Source organism: Conger conger, chromosome 6, assembly GCF_963514075.1.
Source record: "Conger conger chromosome 6, fConCon1.1, whole genome shotgun sequence".
Taxonomy (NCBI): Eukaryota; Metazoa; Chordata; class Actinopteri; order Anguilliformes; family Congridae; genus Conger; species Conger conger.
This window is the reverse complement of record NC_083765.1, coordinates 56,977,784-56,991,411: the sequence shown is the minus strand read 5'-3', so window position 1 is coordinate 56,991,411 and position 13,628 is coordinate 56,977,784. Positions and strand designations below refer to the sequence as shown.

Genomic DNA, 13,628 nt, shown 5'->3' with positions numbered 1-13,628 from the left:
CCCAGTCTCTGACAGGGGGCTGGAGGTGGAGGGCAGCTTGTCCCGGCTCTGAACGGGCCAGCACCGGGAGGCCATTGTAAAACAGGGCCATAAACCTCCTCATCTCATCACCAGCCATCCGCAACACCGCCGCAGCTTGTCCATCAACACGCAGACTCATAAAGCCTCGTATACCTCTCCCAGACCAGCCATTCAGCGGGCTGAACTGTGCCAGCGGAAGCGCTACTGTATGCATCTGTGACAGAAGAGAATTGGAACGCCAAGTAGAACATAACATAACATAATGGCAAGAACAGGCCATTCAGCCCAGCAACGCCCGTCTGAAGTGTATCTACTGCTTAGTTTGCCAAACAGCTAAATAGTATCTAGCACTGTATCACCTGGGACCACCCAGTGTTTCTGCTTCCACTACCAGTGCTAGCAAGCTATTCTGTACATTATTCCACACATGGCACAAAACCACAGGCATGAAACGTGCAATTACGCAATACCGGATGATAATTATGCAGGTAAACAGCTTCATGTTATATTTGTTTTTCGCTGTGCCACGTCTTACCCTAAAGACAGGGAAACTGTCAGTCGTGATTAAAATGCGTGTGATTACATTTAGCGATGCGGAGCACTTCTTGTCATTTGCACCGCGGTGAGTAATCATCTGAGACGACTGCTCAAGAACCAGACAGAGAAAACAGGAAATCAACTCAGAACAAACAAACAATGCAGATCTCAATAAACATTTATGCAAAAATGCAGCCAACTGTATGAAGGTTCAAAGAAAACTATTTTCAGTAGAAATCAGGTAAAACAACGTATGATTTCTGTGTTACCTGCTCTCTTGTTAACTGCAACTAGAAGGGATAGAAGAATTCTGTGTGAGCAAACAGATATATATGTGTGTGTGTGTGTGTGTGTGTGTGTGTGTGTGTGTGTGTGTGTGTGTGTGCAAAGGCATGTGTAAAAGAGTGTGCAGTACGCACCCATACGAACACACACACAAATATACTATACGTTTCCTTGTGTGTCTATTGAATGTTAACTTTGGCGAGGCACTAATATGTAGGTGTTATTTATTAATCCCAATAACAAGCATAATGCATGGTGATCATACCCACAATCATATACATTGTGATTAGGAGGTTTTTGCCAATTTGTAAATGACTTTGTAAATGGCATTTGAAACCAGTCAATAAGTTAGTTAATCTATACGCAGGCTACTCAAACCAATATATAAATACATTAAAGTAAAACATGACAACAACCCATCCATATTCAATTAAACCAAACAGTATTTTACCAAATCAATACATATGCTAATGAAATCAGCGCATACACACCAGTCATTGCATAACAAGCAATCCAATCCATATTTCAGCAAACAAACATGCACTGATTGCCAACAGACCAAAGCATACACTAAATCTAACCACTGTGAAAAAGAACCCCATCCATCAAAAACCTCCAATGAGCTCAGCACTTGAATTTCTGACACACTACCATTATCTCATCATTTGGATTCCGGATACAGCCGGCATGTACTTCTTACTGCAGAATGATAATGAATTGTGACAAAGGAATATGCGCTTGTCCCATTACAGTAAGTGCTAACTCTGAATATTAAACTGACAACTGAATTAAAATATCAAGCAGTAGGATAATACATTTTTCTGGCCACCATGAACAATAAAACGGTAAGAATGACAGTTATGATTTACAGGCCTGTTCTTCAAATCACCCTCCTTAAGGTCAGGTTTGAGGACAGTCTGGCCAAATCGGTAGCACTAATTGTTCAGTTATTGACCCGGGAGAAAATAAAACCGGGGTCAGATTTGGATTTGAGGGCCAGATTTCATGATTTAATTTCAGGATATTTGTAAAGCACTGACAAACTTGAATTTAAATCAGTCAACATAAATCCTATTGCCTTGGAACAATGCGGTCACCTGCAGCACAGTCTACATGAGTGGTCTCCAACTCCGGTCTTGGAGAGCTACAGGGTGTGCCGGTTTTTGTTTTCACCTTAAAAATCACCCTGTTGAGACCTAGGTAACCAGGTGAGGTGAGTTAACTGGAATCAACTGCTTTAAATGATTAAACCCTTATGGGTGGATGCAACCTGCGCGTTACATCTCCCTTAACAGACGGATGAGACATCTAATCAGTAAACAAGAATGAAGCTGAATATGGAAGGCTACTGCAGCAGGTCCTAACTGGTCAATCTGGCAAAGCTGGATTTTACAGTAGTGCACAGTAGATTTTACAGTAGTGTAGCAAGCAACACAATTACATGTACTGAATGTACTCACCAATGCAACAAGGTTTTGTGAACTGTCAGATTAAAATGAATGGAATAAGATACATTTCAAACCATGGTAAGCAGTATACCTTATAGTAGGTAGAGTAAGGCTTATTATTCCACCTGGCATACAGAGCTGGAAATGAAACTGAACAGTTTTTTTGAAAGACATGTCATGTTCTGCTTATCTATGCAGTACTATATTTACATTTTACAAAAACATGTGCAACCCTTATGAAGTGAAACAAGTATGCTGCCTGTTCATTAGACAGGCTGCATGAAGAGCACGGCACACAGACCAACAACAAAGACAACAGCTACTTGCACTCTATATTGTACAATCTGGTCTGTACAGTAACACTTGTACAATAATTACTATGCTTGTAAACTGTTGTCTACTGTCTATGCACAAGTGTGGGTAGCCTTGTTTTTAATTGTCCACTTGTGTCTCTTTAGTACGATATTGGCACTTTTGAATTACAGTCAATTTGCCTGCATTGGCTTGATACAGAAGAGCTCTCCAAAACAATCCTGCTTCATTATCACCTTCCTGCCCGTATGAATTTATAATGCAGCATAATACATCTAGTGCTTGAGAATGAGACACTGGATTGCGCTGGTGTTCGTCAATGCAGCAATACAATAATTTGCTAGCAGTTCTTTCACCAGCTGTCCTTTCGGTAGAAGGTGTGAGAAAGGTAGCACTGTAACCTCTATCTGTCTCTGCACTGTTGTAAAGTCTCCCGAAGGAATAGCTATGCCGGTTTTACTAACAGTAATTAGTGGTATTCTGCACAGACAGAGAGAGACAGAGCGAGTGTGCGAGAGACAGAGAGAGAGAGAGAGAGAGAGAGAGAGAGAGAGAGAGGAGAGAGAGAGAGAGAGAGAGAGAGAGAGAGAGAGAGAGAGACAGAGAGAGAGAGAGAGAGAGAGAGAGAGAGAGAGAGAGAGAGAGAGAGAGAGAGAGAGAGAGAGATGGTGGAAACAGGTATAGGGACCAAGATGCCATACATTCTTTCACTCAAATCCCATTACACAAATTTAAAAATAGACACATTATTTATATGCTAGCCTATAGTAATTATTGTTCCGGAAAGGTTCTCTTACAAAATACACATGGAATCGTGCAAAGACTAAGCAGTGAAGTCATTGGTTTTGTTTTTGTATCATTATTTCTCTCAACAGCTGCACGGTGATGAACTGAAGGGCTGTTTCCCCACCTCTTCGCTAACAAGGGACTGCTGGCACACCGCTTCTGTATGAAGGTGAAAGAAACGGAGGCACACCCCTCTCAGCCTTTCCGATTCAACCCGCTCCACATTAAAAAGAAAACCGATCGTTCTAGCTTGTTCCCTTAAAGGGAAAAAGGAAGGATGGTGGACAGATCATTATATAGTACATACAGTATATATAGTTCCTTTCTGTCCTGTACCACTTTTCTTTCTTTTTTTTCATTTTTGCTGCACATTGCTGTAACACGTTATAATCGTATACAATTGATAACACAATTTGAAACAAAAAGGTCTCATTAATGAAATGTGCTCATTGCCTGTAGTTACAATCTGCTGCATTTCCAACAGCACATCTACTGTATGCTGTAAAATGAACTGTAAAATGTGCTGGCTACAGTTCATAATGATATCTCCGGATTTCAGTTTTTGTTTTTTTCCATTTAAACCGTATTTTACCAGGAAACCCCAATTGAGATTAACATCTATTTTTCAAGAGGGACCTGATATACACACAATGAGTACTTAGGGTACACCTACTTATTCATGTGATTATCGCATACTTACTTATTCAGGCTACAGTAACTCAGATAACCAATCTGTACAATTGTGGTGAGCAGAAAAGCCTCTCAGAATGCACAACACGTCAAACCTTGAGGCGGATGGGCTACAACAGCAGAAGACCACGTCGGTTCCATTTCCATCAGCCAAGAACAGAAAGTTGAGACCGCAGTGGGCACAGGCTCACCAAAACGGGACAGTCGAAGACTGGAAAAACATAGCCTGGTCTCGATTTCTCCATTTTGAGAAATTTCCGAAAAACAGCATGATTCCACGAACCTGCCTTGTGTCAACAGTCCAGGCTGGTTGCGGTGGTGTTTGGGGAATGTTTTCCTGACACCAATCAATCATCACTTCCTATTTCAGTACTGTTGTTGATCATCCCTTCATGGCCACAATGTACCCATCTTCTAATGGCTAGTTCCAGCATGATAATGCACCAGGTCACAAAGCTAAAAAGTAATCTCAAATTGGCTTCATGAACATGACAATGAGTTCAATGTTCTTCAGTGGCCTTCCCAGTCACCAGATCTGAATCCAATATTACACCTTAGGTATGTGGTAGAGCGAGAAATTCACAGCATGAATGTGCGGCTGACAAATCTGGAGAAATTTTGTGATGCAATCATGTCAACATGGAACAGAATCTCAAAGGAATGTTTAAAATCTTGTGGAATGCATACCACTAAGAATTGAGGCTGTTTTGAGAGCAAAGGGAGGCCCTACCCAGTTTTTAGTATTAGTGTTCCGAATAAAGTGCTCACTGAGTGTATATAAATAGTGAACAAAAAAAATGACAAGACAAATGAATGGAAACTGAATAGGGCGGCCTGTAGCGTAGTGGTTAAGGTAAATGACTGGGACACGCAAGGTCGGTGGTTCTAATCCGGGTGTAGCCACGATAAGATCCGCACAGCTGTTGGGCCCTTGAGCAAGGCCCTTAACCCTGCATTGCTCCAGGGGAGGATCGTCTCCTGCTTAGTCTAATCAACTGTACGTCGCTCTGGATAAGAGCGTCTGCCAAAATGCCAATAATGTAATGTAATGTAATGAAACAACAAATCACAATTATAAACAATGGGTAAAAGATTTAAAAACAGGTGCACTTTTCAGTAACAGTCCGGTATATTCTGGGTGTGCAGACATGGCGTCATGCTCTTACCTTAAACAGGCCGTGTCTGTGGCTGTGCTGCCCCAGCCACACTCCGCTGCCCAGGGTCAGCTCCATCTGCGGAGGGTCTATCACGCGCTCGTAAATCCTGCCAACGACACAACTCCTGCTTAGCGTGTGACACCAAGAGAAACACTCCCAAAGCAGCCGTGAATAATGTCGGGTAAAGACAGAGGGGAAAAGTGCAGGCTTGTTGATGAATGGGATTTGGAGAGGCGGCCGCTCTCTCCTCAGGTGTGACAGACTCAGTATAACTGCCCTTTTCAAAATGGATGCCACTGGCCGGACCGTTGCATTTGCAACACACAATTGGGTGGGTTTCAGCTGATAACCTTTGTGCTGAATGTTCCCAAGTAATCGGTGTCTTTAACAAGGCACTAACAATGTCATTGATTGAATAGAATTTATGAAATAATTTATTAAGTGCCAAATTAACCATCAGCCAAGCCGTGATTAAGCAGGCTTTGAGAAATGCAATCATCACAGCAGCATATCCCCTACAACACCACTGCACTTGGAAACTGGAAAATGAGATGCCAATTAGGCTGCTAATTTAACAGTGGGGACATTTCCGTTCCAAGCTAGCACTGAGGCCATCAAGAAAACGGTCTGAAAATGTAAAGCAAAATACTGTAGAAATGGTTTTTTGAGTGCTGAATTTTCAGCGTTTGCCCAAAAAAACCAACAGGGATAATCATAATAATAACCACACAATTCTTTATCCGTGAAAAAGACATGACTGTCATTTCATCCTGAGCCAATTATGTTGGCAGCTCAAAAGGTAAAGATTCCCAGCACAATAGAGGCTGATAATCTAATTCCTTATTCTTCACCGAACTTCGCTCAATCATTGCATTGGGAGTTTGGTTCTCAGAATTAATTTCTGTTGGATAAATGGGTTACAAATGTAGAGAAAAATGTGGAGAGCGGCTCACAAAAATGATCCTTTTAGGCAGGGTGGCGTAACAGAAAATCCATAACGGACTGGCATGGGAGTGTAAGAAAGTCTAGCATTGCCCAGCGAAGGAAGCAATCCGGTGTCGGTCTACGGTCTGCTCACCTCAACAATCTGCTTGGGGTCCAGGCACATCTCTGTTGCCTACAGACGTATTGTGACATGTCACATTCTGATTCCCGTAGACTAGCAAACAGAAACTGAAAGTACAGCTATATGGAGTGTACACTAAAAAAGTTAATTCCCTAAGTTATTAATTTAATGTTCCGTTATGGGGAAACCGTTGCCTATACATAATGTATACACTGCTGAGACCTTACCTGAGACAAGCAAACAGACAAAAATATATTTTCATAAACAGCTTTTATTTTTGACAATGGTGGGTAAGCGAAGTTCTGAATGTGTGCTTTAGAAGTTCTACAGTAATCAGAAAGCTTCACGTCAGGATACGTCACTACGCAACAGAGATACTGAAGAACCCCGAGCAGATCGTGGACCAGGATGACACCTCATCATGCACCAGCGACCCCTCCTAACCAGTTCATCATGTGTTTGGGGGCAGGAAGTATGGACTCGTGAAGCACACTGTGATAAGAAATGACGGCTGACATCTTTGACGTGCTTCGGAAGCGAAGCACACACTCATTTGTGCTCTCCCGAATTGATAGCGGAGTTTGCAGCACTGGGCGCTGATAAAAACACAATTGGTCATTCCACACGAGGGAGAACAAAAGAGTGGTAGAGGCAAAATAAAAAAATAATAAAACAAATAGAAAAGACTAAACAAAAGAAAAATCAAAACAATTCAAATACCTTTTTTCGATTAACTGGAAAATTGCAGTTATCAAAAAATGAATCATCGCACAATGTTTTCACCTCCAGAGAAAATGAAGTCCTCCTTTTTTAATCTTCGGGAAGATGTTATCAAAAAAGGTGCAGCTTTGGTTTTGAGGGGAATATTGACAGTATCTCAGCTAAATTCGAAGAGCCTCAATTACTGCCAGTTTCCAGAAAGCCTTGGACTGCTTTCACAAACCCCAGTGTGACTAAATCATAATATTCTATCGGTGAATAAATAAAAATTGGTTTTACAATATCCAGAGGGAAAAAACATTAAAATTCATTTTCAATCAATATACCACCTAACATTATTCCCAGGCAGCACTTAACTGACAACATGCTTAATATTTCTCTAGCACAGTCGGTACTACACAATGTCTGGAAAACCATTGCATCTCCAGACGCAATTTGAATGCCAATACTAATGTACTACATAACAATAGGTGAAAAGCATGCATTAACCTGGTAAAGCAGTAAGGTGTGAATGTTTGTGTTTTAACAAACGTGTGCCTGCAAACCCCTTAAGTCTCCTGGAAAAACATTGCATTCACTCAGTTTTAACAATGCAATTTTCAATCACTATGGAAACAGCACCGTGAGTTTTAACGATAACTGTATAACCTATTTTAAGTCATTATGGACTAAGGCACCCGAAAGAGAACCCATAGAAAGGCCTAAGAATCACAATGCATTTCAACGGAAAATGGTCATATGATCAAATACAACGCTGGCGTTGCATCCGTCTGGGAAGGGAGATGTAACGTGCAGGTCGCACCCGCCCATAAGGGGTTAAGATGCAGTTCCTTATTTTGTAACATGTGGGTGGCAAAACAAGCATGGGGGGATATTGTCTTCTCTGCATTTTAGAAATCCATATACTACACAAAAAAAGGTAATGTCAATGTCCCTTTCATGGCAAGGGCCCAGCAAACAATTCTGAAAACTCAACGTCAATAGAATGTCCATTGTTTACTTAGAATTTCTCTGGAGAAATAATAATTGTTGTTTGTTTCACCGCTGCATACCTCTATAAAAGTAGTTGTACATCTGAATGCCATTACCTACTTTTGTATAGGCACTCTGGGAAAAGAAGAACCCATGTACGAACTTCACTGACCAGTATCGTTAATCCTGTTGCACGGTAAAGACGTGATACCCATCCTTTAGCAAAAAACACAGTATAACTTCAGCTGAACCTAGACCTGGCTAGTGGTATGGTATTGAAGCAACGACTGAGATGCATTTTAGCTAATGACATTGTGTTTCCAATGGTGTATAGTTTGTAAGGCTTTCATAGAACACAGTATTTGTTTTTCTCCTTCCTAATGAAAAAGTAGCATTTTCAATAAATGCTGAGACAAAAACTGTTCTTGAGATTTTAGGTTGACATTTTATGACAAATTTGGGATGTCTATGTCAAAATAGAGGAATTCCAAGGAATATTTAGACTCTCACTACTCTCTTGAGTATTCTCGAGAGAATATTTCTGAGGAAGACAGTGAAAACACCTTTGGCTCCACAATAGAGGGCATTTTCATTGTCGTGCCTCCCTTTTATATCAGTTATCTAAATACATTCTCAAAATATTGTATTATTATTCAGTATGCATATAAATAAGGAGCAAGCCAGCTTTTGAATAATAAATAGCATGTAAAGTTGTGGAACGTGTTTGACTTTTTGATGGGGGTTGGCTATTTAACCAAAACCTCAATGAATATGTCACAATGTTATTATTGTGCTTATTGTACTTCTTTTCTACAATCTCCTGGACGTGTTGCTATCTGCAGAGAGCACAAGGAGAGGGAGAGGAAGGAGGAGGGTGACAAGTGCAAACACTTTTTTTTCTTAATAAAAAATGTTGTATACTTTAGTAATCGAAATACAGTATTGTCAGACCCATAATAAAATGTAGTTTCCATTTATCCTTTTGGAGTCTCCAAATGTCCTTTTAGGAAAACTTTCCTTTTTGGTATCATTAGCTAGACCGTACTGACCAGTAGTGAAGTTTTCAAGAAGTGTTTTTATTAATTGATAGCTTAATTATTTAACTTCACTTAAACAATTGTACCTCAAACAAAATCAGGTTTTACTTTCCACAGCCATGAAATCCACTAATTATTATTAAACAAAAAGCAGAATTCTCTAAAATATTATTTCATTTCTACTGATAGAATGGTTTTGTATCCTTGTCCCTGAGCGGGATAATTAAACAACCATCCCAACCACTGTTTGAACTGGGTTTTATATACAATCAATATGCTCTTTGACATTTTTCTATAGAAGCCCCTCTTCTCTTAGAGACAGTGCCAACAAATATAGGTTCTCTTGTGGTGCTCTTGCTTGATGGATTAACAGCATCATACAAAGAGACAAATGGCCTGCACTGCACATGCTTTTCATTTTACCATGTATTATGCCCGTGCACATGTTTAGGCAATAATAGTTGGCTGGTTTCTACTCTAATACTGAAAAGTGAAGAGAATAACAATACAATGTCAGTTTAACGTCAGTTCAATAATACAGAATGTTTAATGAAACATTTCCCAAATAAAACGTCCCATTTTATAAAAATAGAAAATGACACCAAAAGTGCAGCAAGTTGAAGCTTTATGAAAATACCTCTATTATTCACTTTCAAAGAATCTCCCTTTCACTCTTACCAAAACAATTTTGCTTTAATCAATGCCGTTATGATGTGTCCATAAACACTTTATCCCTGAAGGGTAACCGCCAATCTCTTTCTGAAATCCAATTAAATGATAAAGTATGCTATGAATTTTTCCTTTCCATTTCCAACGAGAACTTGTAATATTTATTCCATGTAAAGAAAATAAAGAAAGTACACAAAATACAAAAAGGATACAAAAGACAAGACTGAAACTGGAAAACAGATGGTAATCACTTCCATTTGCTCCTCTTGCCTCTATCTTTGCAATTGAAAGACCTTCAATTTCTGTGACAATAGGCTCACACTAACCCTCAACCCCTGCATTAGAGTTTCTATAATACCTGTCATGGTCTCCAATGCCTCTACAGCAGAGACTTAAAGGTACAATAGGTCATTTCTGACTCCTAAGGGTCAAGAGAGGAATTGCAGCAACAAACACCCTCAAACCAGAACATGCACTGTTTTGAAAAACGCGACAGAGCCTGCTGTCTTTTCGTAGTGTTCTAGTAAGAAAACAGGTGACTTTATGAAATGTTGACTTCAGTGTGCTGCACAACCCATATTTATACGTTTTGTCTTTTTGAAATTTTCACTTTAGCTAACCAAGCAACTTATTTGGCTATGGAACTAGCTGGCTATATAACTGAAATATGATAGTGTACCACAAGAGATGCAACTGCAACTTACAGTTTGAGACAAATAAAGGTTTAGCTAAACACGCATGATTCGACACGTAAAGTGATAAAAGGAACGTGTAGCTGCCCAAATTGCACTCCAGACAAGCAATCACTGAAACTCTGTACACTATTGCGTATTACCCAAAAGTGTATATGTATTCTTGCTTATTAGCAAAGAATACATATCTAGTTATAAAACATTATTGGTAGCAAAAGCAAATTAACTATTAGTTAGCTTGCCAAATTTAAAAATATCCACCTGAGACACAACGCGCATGCAAGAATGCTCGCTATGTTTGTATTGCCTATTGCATGTTTGTAAATTTGTTGAGCTAACTGACTAATTTGCTTGTTGCTACCAATAGCAAACTGGTATTGTTTTATAATGAGATGTAGTCTTTGTTTGGATAATAAGCAATAGTATACAGAGTTTCAGTTTCAGAGTGATGGCCTGACAAATGTACACTTTGAAACCCGAATTTAAGGACCATAAACACAGGCAGAGGATGAGTCAACATGTCAGTGAGCCTATTTCAATGATCGGAAGGGATTTACAATGGTCTTGTAACAATGTTTTAACACAACCTTTTATATGGTTAACCTATTGTACCTTTAATGAAGCTTCATGCAAGCATTATTATTGCCAAATAAATGTCTGGAAATTCCCACAGCTGTGTTCCACAGATGATGGACTGTCCTACACAAATGCACTCAAGGGGAGACAACTAACTACAGTAGGCCTATGATGTGCCAAGGCATTAGGCCCATCATGCCCATTTTATGTGACAAGCAATCAATGGAATAAAAGCATCTAATTCCAGATAAGGAACCTACACTCCCAGTTCCCAGAGTCTAAAAGAAAAAAGATCCTTCTGAAAGCGGAACTAAAAAGCTTTTGAGTGAAGTAATGAAATATTTCCCCGATGGTCATTCCTGGATGGAAGAGGAGTTTTTCCAACATGCCATTCCCAGTGCTGATACTCAAGTTCCCATCCTGCTTTGATCTAGCTGGAGAACGGCATGCTGTAATCTATGCATTTGAGCTCCTGGCTATGTGATAAAGGGACATAATACATGCTATTACCCGTGCTCTGTCTGCTGTTGATGACTGCAGAAGCACATCAGTCCTGGAATACATTAAAGATACCATCTTGTTCACCTTTCCAACGTTTCAGTTACGGTCCTGATATCCATTACAAGATTTCCAGATTTACATGTCCATTCATCAATGGTTCCCATGAGCTTTACCAAGAACAGGCTGCTTTAGTGACTGTGGCTTTAAGACTTGTTGATCAGTGAACCGCTGTTTTGATTGGCTGGTTAGCTCCAAAAAATGAACGGTGTCTGTGCCTAGCACATGGATTTGTTCCGGCTGCAAGATGGGCCACGCTGAAGCAAACAAGCATATCTTGGTGTCGTCATAACTTCACAAAACTCCAAACAGCTCATTTAAATTCACATTTTCTTCACACTGATTGTAAGGAGGCCATGGCGTGCCTGGGCCTCCTCAGTGTAGTCACTCATCCACTTATGAAACAAAGTTTGGGCATAGGGCTGATTAACAAAGAAACAGCCCAATTACTAAATCCGTTCATAAATATCTGCTGATTCAAAGCCAATGGGCGGTCACTCTTAGATCCAGAAGCAAAAACAACACGATGCCTGAATTGACCAGTGTCACCAAAGAGGCCAAGGCCAGCAGGATATCTTCACCTCATCATTCAATCGTGAGTTCTCTGGTTGACCAGGAGCCTGTGGTTTGCCTGTACACACTGTGGTCCAGGCTGTGCAGCCAAGCTTCTGGTCTGCAGAAATACAAAGTTCTGGGGGCTGAAGGACTTGTGCCTGTCTGCTTAATACTGGGAATCCAGTTCTAGCGGTGGAACGGGGCATTCCAGGCTTGAGAAATACAGAAAAATTGTTAAAAAAAAAACAAATAGTGTAATCACGAAATAAAGCAGTTAAAAGTCAAAGGGGAGTTGGACAGCTGTTGTATCCTAAAACAAATTGCCCTGAACAAATCACTCTAGGAAAGTGAAGAATCTGTATACTGTAACCATTTTCAATAGTTATACATTGCAACATCTAGCAGGGCATGCCTTTGTTCTTCTCTGACATCAACCCACACCTCGTGAACTTCTTTTTCTAAAAGAAAAACTATATTCTTGTAAACCAACCTTGCGTTACGCTCTTCAGATGAGATTTTAAATATTTTACTAGACCTTCAGAATTGTTTTGTGTGCTCTTTAGCTTACAATCAATAACAGCCTCCGACGACACTGGAGAGTGTATGCGAGGTGACCTACATCGCTCCCGAACGCGAGGGTTTTCAGCTTAACATTTATTGACATTTAAACTTCTCCTTCATTAGGTTTTATAATGAAAGAAGGTGATTATCAGCACGGAGCATGCTGGTGCCTCGAGTGTGCAGACAGCTAGTATTATTCCTCTGCATTTTTATTTGAGCTCTGCTGCAAGTCTTCCCATTGATCTGAAGAACCAAAGGCACAGACATAATTTGTTGCTATTTCAGTGCTTACGCGGATCTGTCAAGGTCCAATGCATGATGGGTCACCAGGCATTATTGAAGGAGCTGCAGTCGCAAATAAATAAAAGAAATGCCTCCATTTTGGAACCCTCCTAAAACCTCTATAAAATGGTACATTTTATGCAGACTGTTATAGCACAGATCAGTGAAATTCAAGTTAAAAATGTATGCATGTCATGCCACTTCCTATTGTTCCTGCTTAATTATCCAAACAACCTACAAATAAAAATCATGTTAGAAATCAAAATAATTCATCATTTTCCCAAATAAATAAAAATATATAAATTATAATATATATTTCTAAGGGGAAATATTCACTTCACTTGTGTTAATTTACAAGACATGGGAAAACAATTTATTGTAATAATTTGAATAGTACAGTATAATAAAAAAACTATATGCTTTAGACAAAATTACATTTTAGTGTAAAGCATATAGTATATGTACATGCAGTATCCTTTCCTATCAAGGAAAGGATTTAGACAGTTTTGACTATAGGGTTTAAAATTCTAAAATCATTATCACAATAACCACTTTTCCCCACAAGGGGAAAGGAACCATTGAGCTAAAGCTGAAATAATTTACACATTCCAATGTCAACTTCTGCTCATCTACTCCTTCTACTCCTCTTGTTTTTGCAAAAATGTTTCATTGGGCAAGGTGTATGACAAGTGGTCCTCACTCCT

The 13,628-nt window shown here is 39.8% G+C and overlaps 1 protein-coding gene across 2 annotated transcripts in view; it reads right to left on the bottom strand.

Annotated features, from left to right (window-relative positions):
- Positions 1 to 13,628, bottom strand: part of LOC133130530 (protein kinase C-binding protein NELL1-like) — a 204,051-nt gene that overhangs the window by 135,254 nt on the left and 55,169 nt on the right. For both annotated transcript variants that reach the window (XM_061245181.1, XM_061245182.1), the window contains exon 5: positions 5,246 to 5,342. In XM_061245181.1, the coding sequence (XP_061101165.1) occupies positions 5,246 to 5,342 (97 nt within the window). The remainder of the gene's footprint in view (positions 1 to 5,245; positions 5,343 to 13,628) is intronic.